The 23,792-nt window shown below is 58.1% G+C and overlaps 2 protein-coding genes across 10 annotated transcripts in view; one reads left to right on the top strand and one right to left on the bottom strand.

Moving 5' to 3' along the window:
* Nucleotides 1-12,154, top strand: part of PIK3CD (phosphatidylinositol-4,5-bisphosphate 3-kinase catalytic subunit delta) — a 49,840-nt gene extending 37,686 nt beyond the window's left edge. For 5 of the 8 annotated variants that reach the window (XM_081226066.1, XM_081226064.1, XM_081226062.1 and 2 more), the window contains 20 exons: nt 852-1,080; nt 1,187-1,416; nt 1,838-2,017; nt 2,334-2,483; nt 2,937-3,026; nt 4,049-4,270; nt 4,965-5,061; nt 5,165-5,295; nt 5,793-6,092; nt 6,184-6,305; nt 6,503-6,646; nt 6,818-6,917; nt 7,061-7,239; nt 7,334-7,446; nt 7,672-7,750; nt 8,271-8,438; nt 9,010-9,133; nt 9,331-9,476; nt 9,671-9,803; nt 10,387-12,154. In XM_081226066.1, the coding sequence (XP_081082192.1) occupies nt 852-1,080; nt 1,187-1,416; nt 1,838-2,017; nt 2,334-2,483; nt 2,937-3,026; nt 4,049-4,270; nt 4,965-5,061; nt 5,165-5,295; nt 5,793-6,092; nt 6,184-6,305; nt 6,503-6,646; nt 6,818-6,917; nt 7,061-7,239; nt 7,334-7,446; nt 7,672-7,750; nt 8,271-8,438; nt 9,010-9,133; nt 9,331-9,476; nt 9,671-9,803; nt 10,387-10,524 (3,075 nt within the window). In that variant the 3' untranslated portion in view covers nt 10,525-12,154. The remainder of the gene's footprint in view (nt 1-851; nt 1,081-1,186; nt 1,417-1,837; nt 2,018-2,333; nt 2,484-2,936; nt 3,027-4,048; nt 4,271-4,964; nt 5,062-5,164; nt 5,296-5,792; nt 6,093-6,183; nt 6,306-6,502; nt 6,647-6,817; nt 6,918-7,060; nt 7,240-7,333; nt 7,447-7,671; nt 7,751-8,270; nt 8,439-9,009; nt 9,134-9,330; nt 9,477-9,670; nt 9,804-10,386) is intronic. The other 3 variants (XM_081226068.1, XM_081226067.1, XM_081226069.1) reach the window with 3 other exon arrangements.
* An 86-nt stretch (nt 12,155-12,240) lies between these two features.
* The window catches only part of CLSTN1 (calsyntenin 1), an 80,261-nt gene continuing 68,709 nt past the window's right edge, over nt 12,241-23,792 (bottom strand). For both annotated transcript variants that reach the window (XM_081226070.1, XM_081226071.1), the window contains 9 exons: nt 20,114-20,170; nt 18,656-18,813; nt 17,417-17,565; nt 16,897-17,123; nt 16,243-16,413; nt 15,754-15,899; nt 14,621-14,756; nt 14,141-14,325; nt 12,241-13,807 (listed from right to left, as the gene is read on the bottom strand). In XM_081226070.1, the coding sequence (XP_081082196.1) occupies nt 13,613-13,807; nt 14,141-14,325; nt 14,621-14,756; nt 15,754-15,899; nt 16,243-16,413; nt 16,897-17,123; nt 17,417-17,565; nt 18,656-18,813; nt 20,114-20,170 (1,424 nt within the window). In that variant the 3' untranslated portion in view covers nt 12,241-13,612. The remainder of the gene's footprint in view (nt 13,808-14,140; nt 14,326-14,620; nt 14,757-15,753; nt 15,900-16,242; nt 16,414-16,896; nt 17,124-17,416; nt 17,566-18,655; nt 18,814-20,113; nt 20,171-23,792) is intronic.

Raw genomic sequence — 23,792 nt, 5'->3', positions numbered from 1 at the left:
GCTTTGCTGGTCATATGGTGTTTGTCACAACTACTCAACTCTGCCCTTGTAGGGCTGAAGCAGCCATAGACGGTGTGTAAGTGAATGGGTGTGTCTGTCTTCCAGTAACTTGGCAGACTGTAGCTTGCAGTAGTTAATACTTTTATCATCGTTTTTATGGGAATGGGCTTGAATTACAACTGCTGTTCTACAGCTTGGGGTCTTTTCCCACTTAATGCTGTATCTGGGAGCCCTGTGTGCATTGGTACAGGTATCCTTAGATTCTGGGTCACACGCCTGTGCTATCCCTTTGCATTGATGGACCGTAATTATCCATCCCCCGTGGAAGAAAAATAGAGCTGTTCTCTCCTGTTCCATCTTCTCTGTGACTCAGCAGTGAGCACCTTGGCACTAACACTTGGCGCCCCCGTGGCGCTCCTGTGATCCCTGGGGACTCCTCACCCCGAGGCCACACACTGGATGCAGCCCACAGAGGCGTTTATGTCCCCCTCGGTGTGTGAAACTTTTCTGAATTACTTGCCACCATTTAAAGACCAGGGTGATGAACCAGGAACGATTAGCTGGGTGCCTGGAGGTCAAGTCTGGCTGGCCATCTCTCAGGGTAGCCTACAGGGGAGACGGTAGGACCCACCGCTCCGCTCCAGATTTAGCGCCTACCTGGCCCCCTTCATAGAAGGGCAGGACAGAGACTGCCGGTGACCCTGTGGTCAGTGCTCAAGGGATGGAGAGTGTAGTGGTCCCCTGCCTTTGCCCCCTTGTCAGGGTCGTGAGACCAGCCTCCACCCGCCTCCCGGCTCCCTGTGGCCCCGCCCACCTTAGGGAAGGAGCTGACCGGCCACTTTCCCTCCCAGGTGTTGTGGCACCGAGCCCAGTATGAGCCGCTCTTCCACATGCTCAGTGACCCCGAGGCCTACGTGTTCACCTGCGTCAACCAGACCGCGGAGCAGCAGGAGCTGGAGGACGAGCAGCGGCGGCTGTGCGACATCCAGCCCTTCCTGCCCGTCCTGCGCCTGGTGGCCCGCGAGGGTGACCGGGTGAAGAAGCTCATCAACTCGCAGATCAGCTTGCTCATCGGCAAAGGTGCCCTGCTGAGGCCAGGCCATCCTACCTCCCGCTGGGCCTGCCCCCTGCCCCCGCCCCGCCCCGCCCCCGAGCCCCACGCTGACCCGGCTCCCCTCCCCCTCAGGCCTCCACGAGTTTGACTCCTTGCAAGACCCGGAGGTGAATGACTTCCGAGCCAAGATGCGCCAGTTCTGCGAGGAGGTGGCCGCGCACCGGCAGCAGCTGGGCTGGGAGGCCTGGCTGCAGTACAGCTTCCCCCTGCAGCTGGAGCCCTCGGCGCGGAGCTGGGGGCCGGGCACCCTGCGCGTCCCCAACCGGGCCCTGCTCGTCAACGTCAAGTTCGAGGGCAGCGAGGTGAGCGGTGGCTCACGCCGGCCCGTGTGCTGCATGCAGGCTGCCGTGTCCACGGGGCACACTTCCCCTGAGAGACTCCCGGTCACCCACCAGCCTCCCCAGTTCATCCTCCTCCCAGCAACATCGGGTGGTATTTGTAGGGTATCCATTGCATACGAGGGGCTTGGCCAAACGTCCCACCAGACGAGTTCCACAAGGCAGAGTGACCAAGAGGCTTTGGTCCTTGGTCCACTCACGCATCCAACAGGTATTTCCTGGTGTCGGCCATGTGCCGTCATCAGAGCCTGCCGTCGTCGTGGAGCTCACGTTCAGGGGGCAGGGGGCGCCTAATACTTGCAGATGGGCCAGCCCACCCCCTGTGCCCCAGAACCCCGTGGGCTCTTCGCAGGCATGGAGGGCTGACCCTCCCTCCTCCCCCTAGGAGAGCTTCACCTTCCAGGTGTCCACCAAGGATGTGCCCCTGGCACTGATGGCCTGCGCGCTCCGGAAGAAGGCCACGGTGTTCCGGCAGCCGCTGGTGGAGCAGCCCGAGGACTACACGCTGCAGGTGAACGGGAAGCACGAGTACCTGTACGGCAGCTACCCCCTCTGCCAGTTCCAGGTGAGGGCTGCGGTCCGGGAGGGGCTCCTGGGTTCCCTGCAGTCCTGGCCTGGGGCCTGGGTTGCGGCGGGGGGAGAGGGGGGAGCTGGTCCTCAGCCCCTCTCGAGCCCGACAAGCCAGACCTTGGGGGTCACGGTGAGAGTGCGCCCTTGCTGGGCTGGCTCTCCCCGTGAGCACAGGGAGGTGGGTGGGGGCAGTAAGGGCCAGCAGGAGAGGCCCCAGAAGGCCTGGCGTGGGCAGGGGCCAGCGTGGGGCATCCCTGGGTAGCCGGTCATCCAGGGAGCAGTGGAGCCGCTCACCCCGCCCCCCATCTCAGTACGTCTGCAGCTGCCTGCACAGCGGGCTGACCCCCCACCTGACCATGGTGCACTCCTCTTCCATCCTCGCCATGCGGGACGAGCAGAGCAACCCCTCCCCCCAAGTCCAAAAGCCGCGCGCCAAACCGCCCCCCATTCCTCTGAAGAAGGTGAGCGGCGCCCTGCGCTTACCTCCCTGCAGCCCTCCTTCCCACCTGAGATCCAGCCCTGGCGCCTACTGGGCATCGCCCTGGACCAGCCATAGGTCCAGGGGCCCCTTGTCTCATGCCTTCTGGTTGCTCGGGGTTGAGAGTTGGGCCTCTGGGCTGGGGTGGACTCCTGTCTGGACTCCCGGGGCAGCCTCCAGGCCTGGCGCTCGGGCCGCCTGCCCCTCCTGTCTCCCGTGCTGTAGGCAGAATTCCATGCCCTGCAGCGCTCGGGGGTCTTGGGCCCCCTGGGGCGCCCGCGCGGCAGGTTTTCTGGTAAAGGATGGCGTTGCGGGCAGGAACCTGCAACACCCTTGCCGCCACGGTGGCCACGCGCCCTGGCAGAGGCCGGGAGCGCAAGCCTCCCCTGAATTCCCCTGCTTTAACGCCCCCGCTTCTCCCCTCCACCCCGCTCAGCCCGCCTCGCTGTCCCTGTGGTCCCTGGAGCAGCCTTTCTGCATCGAGCTGATCCAGGGCAGCAAAGTGAATGCCGATGAGCGGATGAAGGTAGGGGCTCCTGGGCCGGGAAGGGCCCGGGGAGTGCGTGTTTTTTGCACAAACACGGTGGCTGTGGCCTGGAGGGGTGGCGGAGGAAGAAGCGGGGTGGGGGGGGTCACACGAAAGCCACCTGACCACATTACCCAGCATCCCTGCCGGGGGTGGTGATGAGCTGCTTCAAAACAGGAAGGGGGGAGGGGAGCAGGCCGGCCGGCCAGAGAGGACAATTCGGAGAAACCGGGCCCAGCGAGTTCTGGGTATTGACTTTGGTGGAGGTAGTGGGGCCAGGCCCAGCCCAGGGATAGAGGAACTGCAGAGCCTGGGAGGTGACAGGCGCAGAAGGGGAGCCGCTCCAGCTGGGCTGGGGCCAAGGCCACGGCCACCTCTGGGTCGTTCACACGCCCACCTCCTCTGGCCTCAGGCCTGCCCTGTACGGCCCTGTGAGGTGCAGGTTTCCTCGTCCCATTTGCAGGACGGGAAACCCGGGTCCAAGGAGGTCGGGGCTCTTTGGGGAGCATTTTTTGGTTGGGGTAATTTCACAAGCAGGGCAGGCGTGGGCTCCCGTGGATGAATCCTGGAGGGCTGGATGGGGCAGCTTTCTGGCCGGGCGATGAGGAGGCAGGACAAGATGTGCAGGCGGCATTAAGTCCTCCCCTGCCTACAGGGGCTCACACCATTCTGAGCAGTGGGGGCACGCTTGGGTGCTTGAGCTAGAAGGGCCCCTGGAGTTCCCGAGCCCCGATGGGGAAACTGAGGCCCAGAGCAGGGAACCAACACGCCCCAGGGTCCCGCAGTCAGTGGGGAGCACAGCCCACGCCGCCCTCCCCTTCCCCGCAGGACCACTCCTCCCCCTCAGGCGGCCAGCCCTCCCTTTTCCGGACCACCTTCAAGCACCTGGCGGGGGAGGGTTCAGACCCACGTGAAATGAGGACCTTTCAGGAGGAGATTCGAGCCTTAGGTGGGAGGGACACCCGGGCGGCAGAGGGAGGCTGGGCCTCTGCCGCCTGCCACCCGCACCGTGCCTTCCCCAGCTGGTGGTGCAGGCCGGCCTCTTCCACGGCAACGAGACGCTGTGCAAGACGGTGTCCAGCTCGGAGGTGAGCGTGTGCTCGGAGCCTGTGTGGAAGCAGCGGCTGGAGTTCGACATCAACATCTGCGACCTACCGCGCATGGCCCGCCTCTGCTTTGCGCTCTATGCCGTGATCGAGAAGGCCAAGAAGGCTCGCTCCACCAAGAAGAAGTCCAAGAAGGCGGTGGGTGGGGCCGGTCGGGAGGCACTCTGTGATGGGCCCAGTCCAGTCCTGCAGCCCGCCCTGGGGCCACTGCTCTCCCGTTCCCAGCGTCCCAGCTGGCACGCAGCCTGGGGATGCGGTCCAGGAGGGCCTGTGAACCCCAGCCTCTCCACACCACGCGCGCGCACACACAACACACGCACGCACGCACGCACGCACGCTGGCCACCACCCCTGCCTGCCATGTGATGGTGCTGGGTTCCTGGGCTTATGAGCACAGTGACTCGGAATATCTGGGCCTGGGCCTTTGGTCCTTGCGGGAACCCGGAGGGAGCTCCCTGCCCTAGAAGGACAAATGCAGTGTCCTTGCAGGGAGCGGGGTGGCCTGAATCAGCAGCCAGTTGGAGACAGAGTGGTGGTCGAGCACTGAGTCACTGGGCCCCGGATGTGACTGACCACCGAGCCACCCTGACTCACTCGTAGCTGAGCTGGGCCAGCTCCCTGGGGCCTATGTGGTTTGTTTGAGGCTTTCTCAAGAAGCTGAGAGTGGGATGCGTCCGGGAGCAGAAGGGAGCCGAGGGGTGACTGACTCTGCCAGCTGCTTCAAAGGGAGTCTGGGCGAGGGTGGGAAGCATGGTCTGGCTGGGCCCATCCTGCAGATGAGCAAACGGAGGCTTTTTGGCGACTGGCTGTGACCTGCCTGGTTTCTCTCCCAGGACTGCCCCATCGCCTGGGCCAACCTCATGCTGTTTGATTACAAGGACCAGCTCAAGACCGGCGAGCGCTGCCTCTACATGTGGCCCTCCGTCCCAGGTTGGCCCAGGCCAAGAGGGAGAGGCAGAGGCCGGGGGGTTGGGGAGGTGGGTCCCACACGTGATGACATCCCCCTTGCATCTCCGTCTGTCCTTGTATCCAGACGAGAAAGGGGAGCTACTGAACCCCTGTGGGACCGTGCAGAGTAACCCCAACACTGAGAGCACAGCCGCGCTGGTCATCTTTCTCCCTGAGGTGGCCCCCCACCCTGTATACTACCCTGCCCTGGACAAGGTCAGTGAGGGGGCCCTCGCCATTTGGGGTCCAGGACCCACCCTGCCCAGAAACCTCGAAGCTAAAGGTTAACTGTCCTGACCCTGCCTCTGGGGCTCCCCAGGACATGGTCCCTGCACCCCGTGAGTTGCCCGGGGCTGGGAGCTGGGTGCCCACACACGCTTGGGGGCTTCCTTGACTCTCTGGAATCCTCATGTGTCCTAGAGCAGTGATTCTCAACCGGGGGGGCCACTTTGCCCCCCAGGGGACTTTGGGCAATGTCCAAAGACATTTTTGGTTGTCACAACTAGTGGGAGAGATGCGCCTGGCATCTCATGGGTGGAGGTCAGGGATGCTGCTAAACGCCCTACAACACGCGGGAGAGCACCCACCACTGAGAGTCACTGGCACACAAAGTCAGCAGTGCCGAGGTGTTGACGCCCGCCCCGGGGCGCCCCCCCCCGGCCAGGCTGGCCCAGGCCCCGGGGTTGCCGCTGACAGCAGGGTCGCTCTTGCAGATCCTAGAGCTGGGGCGGCATGGGGAGCACGGGCGCTTCACGGAGGAGGAGGTGAGCTGGGGGCCATGGGCGGTGGGGCGTGGACCTGGCTGCAGCCCTCACCACCCGCCCACCTCCACCTGTGCCCCTCAGCAGCTGCAGCTGCGGGAGATCCTGGAGCGCCGGGGGTCCGGGGAGCTCTACGAGCACGAGAAGGACCTGGTGTGGAAGATGCGGCACGAGATCCAGGAGCACTTCCCCGAGGCGCTGGCCCGCTTGCTGCTGGTCACCAAGTGGAACAAGCATGAGGACGTGGCCCAGGTGGGCGGCAGGGCCAGGGCCGGGGGAGGGGCCAGAGTCTGGAACCAGACCGCAGCCTGCGCCCCCTGCCCTGACCACCGGCACCCCCCAGATGCTCTACCTGCTGTGCTCCTGGCCCGAGCTGCCCGTCCTGAGCGCCCTGGAGCTGCTGGACTTCAGCTTCCCTGACCGCCACGTGGGCTCCTTTGCCATCAAGTCCCTGCGGAAACTGACGTGAGTCCCGCGGGCTTCCTCATCTTCAGAGGGCGGCTTTGCCCCAATGGCCCGGGTCTAGGCGCTGGCTGGGGACCTCTCCTGGGGGCCTGCTCAGGTGAGGCTGGCCTCCCGCCCCTACCCTGCCCCCTCGCCAGCTGCAGACCCTCTCCCGAGCTGTGAAGCTCCGGGCCCCAGCCAGCCTCCCTCCTCTGCAGGGACGACGAGCTTTTCCAGTACCTGCTGCAGCTGGTGCAGGTGCTCAAGTACGAGTCCTACCTCGACTGCGAGCTGACCAAATTCCTGCTGGACCGGGCCCTGGCCAATCGCAAGATCGGCCACTTCCTCTTCTGGCACCTGCGGTAGCTGGACTCACCTGGAAGGCCACGGGGAGGAGGGGCCTCTTGCCTGCGGGCCTCGCGTTTCCCGCCGCCCAGCCCGGGTGTCCTCGGTGGCTGGGTCCTGCCGGGCTGGGAGGGGCTGTGTGGCCCCGCCTGGCGAGGCGAGGCTCAGCGCCTTCTTCCTCCCTCCAGCTCCGAGATGCACGTGCCCTCGGTGGCCCTGCGCTTCGGCCTCATCATGGAGGCCTACTGCAGGGGCAGCACCCATCACATGAAGGTGCTGATGAAGCAGGTGAGGCTCGGGGCCCCCGCACCCCTGCCTGGGCTCTGCTTTGGGGCAGAGTTGCCCCGGCCCCTGTAGAACCGCGTGGGCCAGGCTGAGGCTCGGAGCCTGCCCCTCCTGGCCTGCCCACGCTGCCCTCCCATCCTGGCCAGGGGGAAGCGCTGAGCAAGCTGAAGGCCCTGAACGACGTCGTCAAAGTGAGCTCCCAGAAGACCACCAAGCCCCAGACCAAGGAGCTGATGCACCTGTGCATGCGCCAGGAGACCTACCTGGAGGCCCTCTCCCACCTGCAGTCCCCGCTCGACCCCAGCACCCTGCTGGCTGAAGTCTGGTGAGCCCCAGGCCCCAGCCGGGGCCTCCCCACCTCCTCCCCTCCCCCCAGGCCCTGAGGAGGGCCCGCTGCTGACTGCTCTCTGGTCCGGCAGCGTGGAGCAGTGCACCTTCATGGACTCCAAGATGAAACCCCTGTGGGTCATGTACAGCAATGAGGAGGCGGGCAGCGATGGCACCGTGGGCATCATCTTTAAGAACGGGGACGGTGAGCAGGCTGGGCCCCGGGGAGGGACCCGCTGAGGCCTTGGCTTCCCCTCGCCCTGCCATACTACCCTCGGTGGGGGCACCTTGCAGTGGGGGCCAGGGGTGGATCTCCTGGAGGGCGAGCTGACCAAAAGACAGAGTCTTGGGACTCTGGGGCCTGGGCGTGGCTGGGATTGGAGAACCCACCAGAAACTCATGCCTTTCCTCCCTGGGGGCGGCTGCGCAGACCTCCGCCAGGACATGCTGACCCTGCAGATGATCCAGCTGATGGACGTTCTGTGGAAGCAGGAAGGCTTGGACCTGAGGTGAGAGGCCCTCCCGTCATCCACTTGTGCCTGCACCAGGCCTAGGACTGTGCCCCGTTGGAGGGGTCCCCGTCAAAGCTGACATTACCACCTCAGCTGGAAAAAAGACTGGCTCTTCTAAGAAGAGCAGGGACCAGTTTGAAACTTGGGGTCAGGGAGGCGATAGGGCCGCAGGATGAGGGTGGAGAAGGCCAGCCCCGGCCCTTTGCCTCAAGCAGCCCTGGCTTCCTGCCCCATCTTCTTCCGAGACACCTGGATTTTTCTCTCTGAGCAAACATGAGTTCAGCCAAGGTGCTGACTCTTCCTCTCTGCATCTTGGGTGCTGGTGTGACCTCTCCAAGGAACCTTCCCTGGAGCCCTGGGAGTCAAGGGCTCGCCCCCAGTACCTGCCTCCTCTTTTCAGCAACTTGAGTAGCATCTCCTGCAGCCATTTTGGGTTAAGCTCCTCGGGGTCAAGAAGCCCCTGGGTGGGACAGCCCTTGACCACTGTGTCCACCTGCCCCTCCTCCCACCTGGCTAGGATGACCCCTTACGGCTGCCTCTCCACCGGGGACCACACAGGCCTCATCGAGGTGGTGCTTCACTCAGACACCATCGCCAACATCCAGCTGAACAAGAGCAACATGGCGGCCACGGCTGCCTTCAACAAGGATGCTCTGCTCAACTGGCTCAAGTCCAAGAACCCTGGGTAGGTTTCGGGCCCAAGGGACAGGTGCCCTCTCCTTCCCAAGAGGCAGACCTCGGGAATCAGAGGCAAGGAGGAGGGACTTTGACAGTCTCTGTGGCTTCTTGGCTCAGCCGAGGACCATCCCATAGATGCTGTGGGGTGGGGGGTGGGGGAGTGGGTCAGGTCTCTGTTCCCACATGTATCAGTTAGTTATTGCTGCCTAACAACCACCCCGAACTCACAAATCTGCACCTTGAGCTGGCTCAGCTGAGTGGCTCTTCTGCTTTAACCACTCATGCAACTGCTCTCATCTGGTAGTTTGACTGGGCCTGGAGGGTTGCACGTCTGGGGCTTGTCTCCATGTGGCCTCTCATTCTAGCCTCAGCTTCCTTCCATGGCAGTAGGGAAGGTTCAGGAACTGCAAGGTGTCTTAAGGCCCAGGCTCTGGAAGGAGCCCAGCATCACTTCCTCCACGTTCTGTTGGTCCAAGCAAGTCACAAGGCCAGATTCAAGGGCAGGGGACATAGACACCACCTCCTGGTAGAAGAAGCTGCAAAATGGTGTGGCCGTGGTTTCCATCCCTGCCCCCCAGGGAGACCCTGGATCGAGCCATTGAGGAGTTCACCCTCTCCTGCGCTGGCTACTGTGTGGCCACATATGTGCTGGGCATCGGCGATCGGCACAGCGACAACATCATGATCCGAGAGAACGGGCAGGTAGGGGTGGTGTGGAGCTGCCATGAGCATGGTGCCTGCCGCCCGGCGCTGACCTGCTGGTCGTTCTGCTCTGCACGAGGCTGCTGGCAGAGCCCCCTATCCAAGCCCTTCCAGCTCCCTCTCCCTCCCCAGGCTCCTCTGGGTGAGGCACCCTCCTTTTTGACTCCTTTTGGGTCTCTGCTCTTCCCTCCCCTCAGCTGTTCCACATTGATTTCGGCCACTTTCTGGGGAATTTCAAGACCAAGTTTGGAATCAACCGTGAGCGAGTCCCGTTCATCCTCACCTATGACTTTGTCCACGTGATCCAGCAGGGGAAGACGAATAATAGTGAGAAATTTGAAAGGTGAGGGTGCCTCAGACCCCCGAGATGCCCCTTGGTGTTGGGGGCCCCAGGCGGGGTGCACTGGGGGCGGTCAGTCAGAGGACGCTGGGGCTTTGTGGGCACGGCTCCTTCCAGGGTGAAGGCGGGCTGGCCGGCTGGCTGGGGTGCGGGTGGGCGGGAGGACCCAGGCCCCCCTCCCTGACCTCCCACTACAGGTTCCGGGGCTACTGTGAAAGGGCCTACAGCATCCTGCGGCGCCACGGGCTGCTCTTTCTCCACCTCTTTGCCCTGATGCGGGCGGCAGGCCTGCCCGAGCTCAGCTGCTCCAAAGACATCCAGTACCTCAAGGTAAACGGAGACCAGGGAGCCCCCGACTCCAACCGCCGAGCGTGGTGGACCCACAGGGCCCTCCTGACTCGTGTGTCCTCACACCGGCCTGGGACCCGGGTCTGGCGGGAAGCCACCGGCTCTGACCCACCGTCCCGTCCTCCGCAGGCTGCGGGTGTTTCCACTTGTACAAGAGGGTTCCCTCCATGGTTAAAAACTGTCTTTTCTTCCTGCGTCTTTTCAGTTTATGAGACGCTGGGGCGGGGACTGAGGGGGAGGCCATGGCCCCCGAGTTCCTGGGAAGAAGCTGCTCCCCCCCTTCTTCCTCCTGCCAGCTTCCAGTGGAGAAGGCCAGGCCGCCTGCCTTCGGGGCCAAGACCTCCGGGCTCGAGTTGGCATCTTATTTTGAGGATGGGGCGGGGCGGGGGCCGCCTTGGTTGGGGTTGGAACGAAGAGCTCTTCCCAGGGGAGGTGTTGGGTGGCGCCCTCCTGGCTCCCTTGGTGCGGTTCTCTTAGGAGGGAGCGTTACCTGCCCAGAGAGGGTGGAGGTGCAGGGAGACGGGGCTCCCTCCGTGGGACGCCCATTGCTTCCATCTTGCCTCAGGATTCTCTGGCATTGGGGAAGACGGAGGAGGAGGCTCTAAAGCACTTCCGGGTGAAGTTTAACGAAGCCCTCCGGGAGAGCTGGAAAACCAAAGTGAACTGGCTGGCCCACAACGTGTCCAAAGATAACAGGCAGTAGCAGCCCGTCCAAGCCCTTGGCCTGGAGACAACCGAGCTGTCAGTCTTGGGAGCTGGGCACCCTCGGCCACCCTCCGGGGCCTGAAAGGCTGGATGGCATCCTTGGAAAAGAACCTACACAACTGCCTTTTGTTTACACTGGTTATTTATTTATGACTTGAAATGTTTCGGGAACTAAACAGCCATACGTGGAAATGCACCCTAATGCGGGGAGGGGCACTGTCCTCCCGCTTCCCCATCCGAGCCCTGGGCTTTGATGGGAAGACACTGTGAACCCGGCACCTCGAGGCCGCATCTCGCCAAGGATCTGTGACCTCAAGTCTTCCAGCTGGTGGGTCTGGAGCCGGCAGAGACGATTCTCCCGTGCGGGAGCTGCCTCCTCCCCAGGCTCCCGCCGTGCTGCACCGGTCTTGGTGCCGGGCAGTGACCCGGTGCCTGCTGTCCAGACGGGGCACCCACGCCCGGTCACCCCCTCCACCTGCGTGCCCTCCATTGAGTTCTGGGCAGCCCCCAGAGGAGGCCTGGGTACCCTCTAGATTCAGGGATGATTGCTTTCCACCTTTAAAGCGACTCCTGGGTACGGGAATTCTCTCATCTCTGCTGTAAAGTGATTCTGTTTGCGGGTGAGAAAAAAAATAGCCAAACTACTTTACTGAACCTCTACGGCTCGGGAGAAAGGCCCCAGTGCCCATCACGTATGGCGCACGCTGGTCCTCGAGACATTAAAAAGGCCTGAGCTTGATTTAGCTCATCCTGGCCATGGATCAAGACGCAAGCAGGTGCGAGTACTTTGTGCAATTGTATGTAACCTCCCTCCTCCTAAAGCAGGTTTTAGGTCACGAAGGTCCTGATCTCCTCCAGAACACTCACCTTTGAGAACCTGCTCCCAGTACCCAGGCAGCAGAAGCGTGAGGGTTAGGGGTGTGGTGGCATCTTTTCCTCTGACGGTACTTAGCTTGAAATGATTCAGGCTCAGCCTTAGGTGCATCTGAGGAGCTCCAGAAATGCAGGTTCCCGGGCCTCCCTCAGCCTTCTGGAGCCAACTCTGGAGATGGGGCTAAGAATCTGGGCTTCTGGAAGCCCGCAGGTGGGCTTCATGTATTAGCAGCCGACTCGGGACCCACAGGGGCGACACCACTTACCTCTCAAAAGGCTTTGCACGGCTCAGCAGAGCCAGAAGTAGCTGCCCTCTCAGCAGCCCAGGTGCACGGCTTCCAGAAGAGTCCAGGTGCCAACTCTGTTTCTTGGTTCACGAGAGGTGGCCGAGAGGCACTGCCCATAGCAATCCATGCCACCCACAGAGCCCCACTGACCAGACTCTGGTTCCCAACTAAGTGCTGAATTCATCAGACCCACCCACCTGTTTGGAAACAGAAAAAGCCGAGTGTATGTCTACTTGTTATTTATTTGAACGAGTCTGTGCTTCCTGGTGTGGGCAGCACACTGCATATACACAGCAATAGCTGGTTGGGTGCACGGCCTGTGTGCCTGACAAGAAGAGTTATTTTCTATTTTTTTTAAACCCTTTGCTGTTTCTGTATGGGGAAGATGAGTTCAGCGTTAACTGATGTAGGTTCAACAGTCTGAACCCTTGAAATGAGGTAAAAACAGATTAAAATAAATAAAAGCCTTGGTATGTCATGTTCTTGGCTCAGAAAGAAACAAGAGAATGCAGGATTAAGACAAAAACAAGACCAAAAACAACCCACTCTCCCACTGGAGTTAGAACAGACTTTATTGTATGTATACACTTTCTGACCTATCATCAATATACACATCTGAAAAGTGATACCACGGCGGCTACAGACAGCGCGGAGGGTCCCGTCTACGCGTTAGCGTCTATCCACGGTCTAAACAGAGCAGCAACGGTGACAGTACATGGAGGGGTGGCCACACACGACACAGGACAGCTGGCAGTGTCCTCGAAACTAGCAGTTATGATCACAGAACAGTGTTCAGAATTATTTCCCCCCAGTTTTAGAAATCTAAAAACTTACATGTAAATTAAAAACCACATGCTGTAGGGGTTTTCGCTCCTGACTGAGGTTCTCTCCCTTCACCACCTACTGGGCATGGGTTTCACCCCCGGGGGCTCTGGGGAGGAGGGGCGCAGGTGCTCGGGGAATCGAGCACTGCCTTCAGGCCACTGGGCGTCATTTCCGCCAGGTTCTGGGCACGGATCCCCCAGGCCTGTTGCTGTCTCCAGACCAAGTGGTCAGAGGGTCTGCACCATCCACGTGATCGAAACATACTCTCACCAGCAAGGAAACCTGCATCTATTCAGTATGGACCCCAAGGCTGCACCTAAGTCCAGGTTCCTGCACGAGGAGCTGCCGGTCCTTGGAGAAGGGAGCAAACATGGCCAGGGACCCCAGGTCCCCGCAGCCCTCAATGGGTAGAATCCCAAAGAGAAGACCTGGCCGTTTCCAGCCTCCAAAGAGGGGTCCCTGATCCGGTCCCCTCCTGCCGGGCAACAGAGCAACGTCTGTGCTCCTTTCTCCTCATCTTGGGGTGGGGCGGGGCGGGGGGGGCAGGATGGGCAGGGTCTCCGTTCGTTCCCTCCCCTCCCACGCTCAGTGTCTCCGCTCCACTTTGCATCTAGCCCCGGATTATGCTAGCACAAAAGACACGAGGAATCCCAATTTATTTACAAAATATTAAAAAGTCAGTTCATCATCTACATATTAACCCCATTCTGCCATTTTATACATGCACTAGTTTGGAAAAAATAAAAACTTTTTTTTTTTAAAAAAAAAAAAAGAAAGGACTACCAGGTAGGAGTGAGCAACTCTAACCCTCTGTCAAGGAGTCCAGTCACTGCAGCTTTTCTGGAGTTGACGTCAGCCACAGAGCGAGCGTCAGCTCCTCACATAACTTAAGAGCGAGCAGGGCGGACGAAGGGAGGGAGCGAGGGGGGGCCTATGGTCCTATACACCAAGCGTGGGCAGAGGTCGGCGACGGGGGGGCTCTGCAGACCTACCGGCCAGAGTGACTCTGTACGTCGAGGACCCTCGGGGCGGGCACAGGGATGAGAGCAGAGCCTCCCGAAGCAGGAGACAAGGCGATGGCGGCGCGGCCGCGGCTCAGGCTCAGTAGCTGAGGGTGGAGTCGTCCCACTCCAGCTGCTGCTGCCGGTTCGCAGTCTGCCGCTCCCCGTGCTCCCCACCCTCCTCCTCGCTGCTCTCCGACTCGGCGCTGGTGATGTCATCCTCCTCGTCCCCGTCCTCGCTCTCCTCCTCCTCCTCTTCCTCCTCCTCCTCGCTGCTGTGCTGGTCCTCATACGTCTGACAGAGACACGGCCCCACCAGGCGATGAATCCAGCCCCTTCCCCCGCCCCAGCTGTGACCCAGGGTTTGTCCACCCGCTGGAAGCCACATCCCACGACCCAGCAAGAGGGGCTTGACTAGGTTCCTCACCAAACACGAAGGGAAACAAAGCTCCGGTCACCAGCCACGGCAGGACCGTGACCCTAAAGCACGCCCCCCCAGGCCTCAGTTTACCCAGGCGGGGTCATGGTGCGGACCACGCGAAGCACGTGAGCGCGAAGGTGAGCTGAGCCTCCCCGGGCCCCCTGGCCTGCGGGGGTTCTCAGTTGGGGCGTCACCGCCCTCGCCTACCTCCATGGGGTTCACGGTGATGGTCAGGGCAGAGTCGTCCCAGTCCATCTCGTTCTCTTTGCCGCCGTCCTGGTCCCGCATGGTTCTCTGGTGAGCAGCCCGGATCCGGAACACTCCCAGGATGATCATGAAAACCAGGAAGCTGACGCACACCACGATGACGACGGTTGCGGTGCTGGGGACGACTGCGGGAAAGAGGAGACGGGTCCCGGCTGTGATGACGAGACCCGACCCGGCCCGCCGTGTGCCCTCGGCCTCCACTGCTCGCTCCGTCCGCCCCCAGAGAACGGGCGGAGCTCCGAGAAAAGGCTCAGCAAGGGTTCAAGTCTGGGTTCGGGCCCTCGCTGCCCCGTCCGTGCTCCGCTTTCCTCGTGTGACGTGGAGTAACAGCCAGGCCGCCGGCGGCTGTTCTGAGCGGCGGTGAGGGAAGAGGGGGGCTGAGCTCACGGCAGGAGTCGGGGAGGGGCGTCCCAGGCCTACCTGCGAACGGGTGGGGGTTGGCCAGGTTGTGACCCGAGAGGTCAATGAAGGCGCGGTGCTCGGGGTGGACGAACTGCGGCTGCGCGGCCATGTGGCTGGCGTGCTCCACGGGGCTGGCCGTGTGGATGACGCTCACCTGCAGCGGAGACACAAGGGCAGCCTGAATGTGTCCGCGGATGGGACGGACACGCACTTGACCAGCACCACCGAAGCGGGCCCTGGACCGGTGCTGGTGGGCGGAGAGAAGAACAGAAGCGGCCAAGGAGGCTGCTGTAACCACGTGATGCCATCACACAGCCAAGCACACCCTGCTGTTGGAACCACTCACTTGTATTGTATCGACCACAGAATGGAGAGGACAGTACCACCACCGGCCCTTCACCACGGGTGCTTCGAGAAGCCCGGGCACACAACATTGCCGCTCTTTTCCCAAAGCTACAGCCATGTGAAAGAGAGCACAAATCAGAGCCTTTATTTCCTTTCAAATCCGCTACCCTTTGGCTCACAGAAAACACTCATGGGCTCTTCAGCCCTGTGAGTTTAATTCTGCTGCTACGGGGTCACAACGGAAGCGTTCAATTGCTGAGAGTAACTTTGGGTCCATTTCTCCAGGGCACAGAAGCTCTGAGTGATATGAAAGGTGTCCGAGCAGGACGAGTGCCCACGACCACGTTCGGTGGAGAGCAGCCCTGCCGGTGCTGGCGGCAACCCTCGCCCTGGGCCAAGGATCTGTTCACGGCAGGGCCAGCCATCTGCAAAGAAGCCCTGGCTCCCCCGGCGAAAGCAGTGTCAGATCTCAAGAAACCACCTTGCCCCTCAGCCCGGGGCACGGACCGCCACTCGGTCCTGACCACCTCCCTGCAGAGGCCCCTCCGACTCTCGGGCTAAGGCAGCCTGTGAAGGGGGGCACCGTGCTGTGCCCCAGCCCACCCCGTGTATAACCTGTCCCCCCAAACCTCTGCAGGTCTAATGGGGAGCAGCCCCCCGGCTGGGAAAGGCGACCGACCCCAGGATGAACCCAAACAGTTGCCACCACGAACGCTCTAAAAATCGGCATTTGCAAACATCAGGGCCGTGAGCGAGGCACCCGGTCACCACGCTGCTGGCCCTGCTCAGCAGAGCCTGGCACCCACCTCCACCTGGAACGCGTTGCTGACGTAGCGACCATTCAGCTCAGAGCAGACGAGCTTGAACTTCCGGTCAAGCAAGGACCTGCTGTGCCAGTTCCGATAGCGCAGGAGGTGCAAGACCTCCTCGTAGCTGGCCATGGTGTCGACACCTGCGGGGAAGACAGCGGTGGCTGAGCTTAGGGACATGGGCCGAGGGCAAAGGCAGGCTGCAGGCGGGCCCCAGAGCCACCCGGCCGCGCGCCTGGCTTGCCAACTGCAGGGGCGTCGTCCCCTGCTGAGGGGCGGGTGCCACACGCGCCCAAACCTCCACCCGTTTCGAGGACGGGGCACCAGGCAGAGCTGTGCTTCCGTTCCCGCCTGGGAGAAGGTGTGTGGCCACCACTCATCCTTTCCCACCTCCTCCAGGACCCGCTCCAACCGCTGAGCTGGGAGGAGGTGGGCGCTGAGCTCTGAGCCTTCACTCTCCCAGTCTTCTGGGGTGTGGCCTCTCACCTGTGAAGACCACGCCCAGGTCAGAGCTGCTCACTTCGATGCCCTTCTGCTGCAGGCGGGCTGCGTCCACTTCCAGGCTCTCCTGCTCTCGGTTCAGTTCCTCTCCCTCCACCGTGACCTCGCAGGTGTCTAGGTCGTGGACAATCTCCTCCGACACCAGTGACTCTTGAACTGCAAAAATGGCCCAACCGGAAATAGCAGAGGCTGTGGAGCCCAGGGAGGTGCTCACAGCGACAGCCTGTCTGCTCATCCTCAAACTCACAGAGGCCTTTTAGGGACCACGGACGGAGGTACGGGACAGTCATTTTCAAGAATTGGGGGTGCTTTATGTGTCTAGGAGGACTGGCCACCAGGAAGGCCCGAGAATGGGGGGCCAGCCAGCAGGAGCGCCCCTACAGCAGCACCCCCTGCCCTCTCAACCCACAAGAGCCATCCCGGATACTGACGTCAAGCTGGAAAAAAGATGAAAGGACCCTCCAGGTGGGTTTCCAAAGATCATAATGAGCTCTAGCCCACGGGCCAGATTCCAGAAGCAGACCCAAGAACAGCACTAAAACATTCAAGTCTACAAAATCAGAGGAAAAGGGCCAAGAAATAAGTAGCAGCAGTGGGGTTTCAGCCGCCCACTTGTGGGCGACTGGCCTAGGCTGTCACCTGTGGGGTCCTCGTCCCCTTCTCCTTCGGGCTCCACCTCTCTCGTGATGGTGCTAATGATCCGGAGCTCGGGGAAAAGGAAAACCCCCTCCGAACTTTCAAATTCGGAAGCCGCTCGAGCAAAATGGTGGATGCCGCTCAGACTGATCTTGGGCTCTTCTGGCTGCAAAACCATCACGTAGCCATCCAACGGGGGGACTGAGAGGCAGGTGGCCTCGTTAAAACACCTGCCAACAAGGAAGGGGATGGAAGGGTCAGGGCTTTAAGAGGCGGCTTCTCAAACCACACAGACAAAGGCGCCCGGAGGTGGACCACAGGACTCCACAACCACCTAGGGGACAAGACGCCGGCCACTCCCGGAACGTGCTTCCAAGCATCACTCAAACTTTCTGGTAACGAGGGACGGATCGCCTTTCCTTACAGAAGGGAGGCTGGGTTGACTTAAAAACCTAAATACACACATTTTCTTCTCAAGGGTCACTGAGCAAAGACAGGTTTATTGTTAAAAGTCAGCACATACTTGACCACGCTGGTGATTTTGAGTCTTCGGATCCCGGGTGTGGGGAACTGTCGTGAATTCAGGTAGGAAATGTGCTGCATGGCCTTATCCAACTCCCCTACATCCTCTCCCTCCAAGGTCAACACCGACTGACTGGGGTTGGCTTGGATCTGAAACGGCACCAAAACAGAGAGGCAGGAACAGAATAGAATAAGGCTCTAACTGCAAGAAGATGAAACCAAGAACACTTTGACAAAGAGGATTAGCTTGGGATTGATTTGAACGGGTGACGTGGAGAAGAAAAGCTCACATAATTCCAGTGACCGTGATCCTATTATATGATGGTAAATATCTAAGGCACAGACAGACAGACCTGTGATATAGTAAGAAATATATATTTGGTCTTTGTCCCTGGTTTCTGGCACAGAGCTCCTAAAATTTTTGGAATTTCCTGATGGATAGGGGCATCTTTTTTTTATTCCTAATAAGCCCCTTTCAGCCACCCCAGAATTTACCTTAATGAGGTGACTCTTGGATGCGGGCTGGTTGCCAAAGAAACCAACCACGTGATTACACTGGACCTTCAGCCTCACCTCTAAACTCTGGGGAGGGGAGAGAGACTGGAGATTGAGTTAATTAATCAACAGTCGTCAATGATTTGACCAATCGTACCTACATAACAGACCCTCCACAGAAACTTCTAAACGACAGGGTCTGGAGAGCTTCTGGGCTGGCGGACACAGCGAGGTGCCGGGAGGGTGGTGCACCTGGAGGGGGCGTGGAAGGCCCGTGCACCCTCCTCCACTCCTGGTCCTGGGCCTCTCTTCCACCTGCTTGTTCCTGAGTTGTATCCTTCATAATAAACCAGTAATAGTAAGTGAACTGTTTTCTGAGCAGTTCTAGCAAATTATTGAACCTGAAAAGGGCGAGGGATTGTGGGAACCGTCGACTTTTTTCAGCCGAGTGTGGGTACCGGAGGCCCAGATCCTTGCAGCTGGCACCAGAGGAGCAGGCATGTGGGGGGCAGTGGGGCCTGGTGCCCAGTTAGTGTCAGGACTGAACTGGATTACAGGACGCCTGGGGAGTTGGGGCCCAGGAGCTGGAGAATTGGTGTGAGAAGGACACCCCACACGTGTGGTGTCGGAGATGCTGTGAGTAAAAGCAGCTCAGGACCAATCACCGATCAATCCTTATGCCAACAGCCTCCGCACTTGTGCTTGAGGAAGTCGTGGGTGCCGTGCAGGTGGGTGCTGGTGTTACCTTGACACCGCTGCCGCTGCCTTCGGGGATGTGCAGGTCTAGCCCCTCTTTGCAGGTGTACAGACAGTCAATCACTTTCTTATCTGTGAGCTTCCCGGAACGGATCGTCAGGCCAGCCAGGTCACCTCGGAGAAACTGAGTCATGTGCAGGTCACCACCTGCAGAACACGGGGGCAGAAAAGCAGAAGTTGTGAGTGCAGCCCAGGGCCTCCTGCTTCACTTTTCAATGTGATGTTACCGGCGGTGGCAGCCTGATGGGTGGACATGCGGGTTAGTTCCTGCCAGATCCTGTTAGCCTTGCAATCGACATGGAAGCACAATGAAGAAATTAAATGGTTTATGATCATGCATGTGGCCCGGTGAAGAGAGGAGCTGGGGGTCCCTCCCCTGAAGCCCAGAAGCCAAGAGGTCCCATGAGTGTCCCCACACATGCGGCCACTTCCTGGTAAGGGTGGCCCTCGCTGCACCTGTCATCATGGTATGCAAGTGATGTCCTACCAGCGCCAGCCTCTTCAACCACTGCCTTCTCAATCAGCTGGATCAGGCGCTGGGTTTCTTTTTTTCTTTTTCTTTTTTTGGCTGTGCCACGACCAGGGATCAAACCCCGGTCCCTGCACTGAAAGCGCCCAGTCCTAACCACTGGACCGCCAGGTAATTCCCCTGGGTTGCTTTCTCTAACTGAGCATACTCAGGGAATACATACAAACTTGGGGATGAACGTACACAGGCAGGAGTAGAAAGATAAAAGGAATGCTAAAATCCCACCCTGCACAAAGCCTAGTATCAAGGCCGCCTACACGGCTGTTTTGTTGAGTCCCAGTGTGCCTGTCTCCTACTACTGAGGATAACTGGGAAGAGTGAAGATGTTACAAGAAAAAGCCGGAAGGTGGCCCTTGACAGACTGTAACAAAGAGCCAAAACCAGGAGGTACTGAACCCTGTTCTTACACTGGAGGAGGAGGAGAGGCCAATTGTCAGCAGCACGCCTCACTCCGGATAAGGGACGTTAGACACTAAATCGTCACTAGGGATCGAGATTTCTAAGAAACATTATTTAAAACTTAGTATCAGTCAGGACAGAATATCTAGCCACGAGTCTTTTCCTGTCTCCCGGTTCAGACACACGAGAAGCAGGAGGTGGCCTCCCAACCAAACTTAGCCTGTGAGATTTCAGCAGGGCGCCTCACGCAGTGGGATGGGGTAAAATTGGATGAGGAAAAAAAAATTCCCATTAGTACATTGCATTAATGAGTCATTTGCTCTCACTTCAACTGGGATCAGAACGGGCAGAAAAGGGAAATGCCATGATGCAGTGGGGTAGCATAAGGCAAAGCAGCAGCTCAAATAGTGTCTGGGACCAAAATGCAACTTGGGTGTCTCATGCGAAATGCACAATGAATGGATGTCTCGTCTTTAAATGAAACACAATAGTGAACCGTAGGCAAGTAAGTCCAGCAACCTGCAGAGGCCATAGGCACAGGCTCAGTTTCATTGTCATTTTCGACTCCTGAATACTCTGTAGAAAAGCAAGACAGACAATAGAAAAGGACCAAGAGGTTAGGCTCTTCAAACTGGACCTTGAAAATTAGTTTTGAAAAGCTACCAAACACAAACACCAAGAGAAAAATTCCCTTCCATCCCTCTTGGGGACACACTCCACACTGGATGAAAGCTGTACTTGGTCACCTTTTCCCAAAGGGATATTTACCACCCCCGTGCTTCTTTCCATTCTTTTTTTTAAATTTATTTTATTTAAGTATAGTTGATTTACAATATTGTGTTAATTTTACAGCAAAGCAATTCAATTATACATATATATTCTTTTCCATTATGGTTTATCACATGATATTGAATATATTGTAGCTCCCTGTGCTACACAGTAGGACCTTGTTGTTTATCTCTTTCCTCTTTTATTCCACTTTCCCGCAGCCTCCTTGCCAAAACACAGGTCGGACTCAAAATGAGATGAGTAACAGCTGTGCACTGAATTCACTCATCTCCTCAACCTGTCCAGGCAGGACGCTGCGAGGTGGCAGCTGGCGCTGACGGCAGAGATATACCTGGTGCAAAAGGCACCCACCCTGGACCACAGCGCCGGCCTTTTTAACGGGGAAGACACGTGTCACCGTCCAAAGCCTGGTATGTAGTGAACATGTATGTCTTTTTTGAAAGCTCAAAAGGAGTTCACATCGGTTTAGACTTTGACTTCCAAGTGACAGAGGAAAGAAGGCATTTTTAACCAGTTTTTCTGAACAGAAAGGGAGAGTCAGAGGTTAAGGAACTCACCCAGAGAAACGTAATCGGTGACGGGCCTGGGGATGGTGGCTGTGGTTCCCGACCAGTGTTCTGGGTCGAGGCACCCACCCAGCGACGGAGGACAGAATTTCCACTCTCCAGACCACGCGGTGGCTGCACGGCTTCCCTCTCCCCGCCCCACCCCACGGTGCAGGCCTCACCACCTTTCCTGCTGCGGCCACACGGGGACGAGGCCAGGTGTGCACAGGTGAGCCCCGGAGCCCACACAGCTCCTACATCCCCCTAACACACAGTTACAACTGACGTTTCTGTTGATCCCATGAAGCGGGCCTCCAGCCCAGGCTCCCCACAGTGAACTTGAAGGGAAAGGGACTTCAAATCCCCTGAAAGGAAGAAAGGAGATCTTCTTCCCCCATTAACTAAAATTTTTAAAACTTGTGTTTGGTTTGGAAATTTAGGCAGATTCTTCTGGCTGAGGATGCTGAGAGGGCTGAGGTAGAAAAAGATGAGAAAGGATGAAAACTGATTGCCATCTGATGGCAGAGACACCGTGACATGAAGAGGAAGGCAGGGTGGGATGGGGGGGTGGGGTGGGGTATTTTAACCCATGTAACAAAGTTTCCAGCATAACATTTAGGTTCACACTTATATTCTTTTTTTTAATATGTAAATATCACGCCTCTTTAAAATTTTTATGTACCTATCTATTTATTTATTTATGGCTGCATTGGGTTTTCGTTGCTGCGCACAGGTTTTCTCTAGTTGTGGCGAGTGGGGGCTACTCTTGGTTGCGGTACGCAGGCTTCTCACTGCGGTGGCTTCTTTTGCTGCAGAGCACGGGCTCTAGGCGCGCAGACTTCAGTAGTTGTGGCACGCAGGCTCAGGAGTTGTGGCTTGCAGGCTCTAGAGCGCAGGCTCAGTAGTTGTGGCGCACGGGCTTACTTGCTCCACGGCATGTGGGATCTTCCCAGACCAGGGCTCGAACCCGTGTCCCCTGCACTAGCAGGAGGATTCTTAACCACTGCGCCACCAGGGAAGTCCCCACACCTGTGTTCTTATTCTTTGTTTTTTTTGGCCACGCCATCCAGCATGTGGGATCTTACTTAGTTCCCTGACCAGGGATCAAACCCGTGCCCCCTGCAGTGGAAGCACAGAGTCTTAACCACTGGACATCCAGGGAAGTCCCTTGTATTCTTATTCTTATTTTTAAAATCATTACTCAGAAATTATTGTTTAATTTGGGAAGGAAGTTTGAACTAAAATTTTAAGGGTAACAACTAAAAACTTTCTAATAACTTATTCCTCATTCCTTGGTCTCACGTTCTACTTTCTCACAGATGGACTGTCACCAGTAATAAATCTGGGAATTTGCTGAAGAAGTTCACTGTGAAATACTGTCTTATTCTTTTTCATCTGAAAGGATCTGCAGGAAAATTATGAAATTCAAATTCTCCTAAAAGCAGCAAAACTGTCTTGGCAGTTCGGCTCTTTCATAAATTTCTAACCTAACTCAAGGTATAATGTTTCCAAAGGGAAGGAAAAAGAAGGCCCATTTAGCAAGTACATGTAGTGATGATGACACCCTGCAGTGACACAACACAGAGTCAAGGGCAAAGTTGGCGGGGGCGCCCGTGAACCTTGAGGGCAGACCAAGGGGTCTGGGAAAAATCACGTGCTTAGTTCTTACTAACCTCTAAAATTTAGTTTTCCCTTTGGTTATACATGTCAGCTACAAAGCACAGGAATATGAGAAGAAACTATGACTGTGCCGACGGGTCTCCGGTCCTGCCGGCTGCTCCGGTGTCGGTTCACAGCACGCTACAAAGCCCCTCCCGCTCTGCCTCCTGGGAGTTAACGGAGGTGCCTGAGCTTCATGAGTTAACAAAGCGGCACAGGCGCTACTGCTTTACAAAGTTCTCCTTTTAGTACGTTGATAACTATTTCAGTTTAATTGGTCACCTTTGAAATCCTATGTATTTTGTTTCGTTTCATAGACTAATAAGAAATCATCCCGAGAAAGGTCCACAGGCTTCACAGACCACCAGAGGACTCTGTGGCACAGAAAAGCTTAGCACCCCTGGTTTGGTGGGTCAGAACGCGGGGCCTGAGTGCACCGGCTCCAGTGGTTCAAATCCTAGCACCATGTAACCAGCTGGTAACACAGCTCACTACTTCTCTGAGCCCCGGTTTTTCAGCTATGAAATAGGGATAAAAAGAGCTGCTGGGGCTTCCCTGGTGGCGCAGTGGTTGAGAGTCCGCCTGCTGATGCAGGGGACACGGGTTCGTGCCCCGGTCTGGGAAGATCCCACATGCCGCGGAGCGGCTGGGCCCGTGAGCCATGGCCGCTGAGCCTGCGCGTCTGGAGCCTGTGCTCCGCAACGGGAGAGGCCACAACAGTGGGAGGTCCGCATACTGTAAGGAAAAAAAAAAAAAAAAAAAAGAGCTGCTGCCCGCAAATGTATTATTAGGATCAGTGAGATAATGTATGTGAAGCCACCGGCACACAGCCTGCCACTCAGAAAACAAGAATAAAAGGTATCGTCTCGCTGGTGGCTGTCATCACATCCCGTCCCGGTCTTCCAGCAGAGACGGCCACGGACCCTCCCCCAATCCTCGCCGAAGATGCTCCCGCCAGGTTATCAAGTGCTAATCACTCTGACGAGCGCTCCTGGCCGAAGCAACTCACATATCTGTGCCTGATGGCTGCCTCTCTGTTTTTGTAAACTTTCCAACAAACAGGTTAATTTATAAATAATTTATAAACAAGGTCCTCAATGACACTCTCCCTCTGCATATCTTCTCCTGGACCCCCGGGAAAGGAGTTCCCATCCTTTAACGCCTTCATCAAGCATCGTAAATAGAGCCCTCCTGGAGCCTGGCAG

The sequence above is a fragment of the Mesoplodon bidens genome (assembly GCF_964165515.1).
Source record: "Mesoplodon bidens genome assembly, chromosome: 2".
In the NCBI taxonomy this organism is placed as follows: domain Eukaryota; kingdom Metazoa; phylum Chordata; class Mammalia; order Artiodactyla; family Ziphiidae; genus Mesoplodon; species Mesoplodon bidens.
The sequence above is the reverse complement of the archived record's forward strand: the minus strand, read 5'-3'. Positions and strand labels throughout refer to the sequence as shown.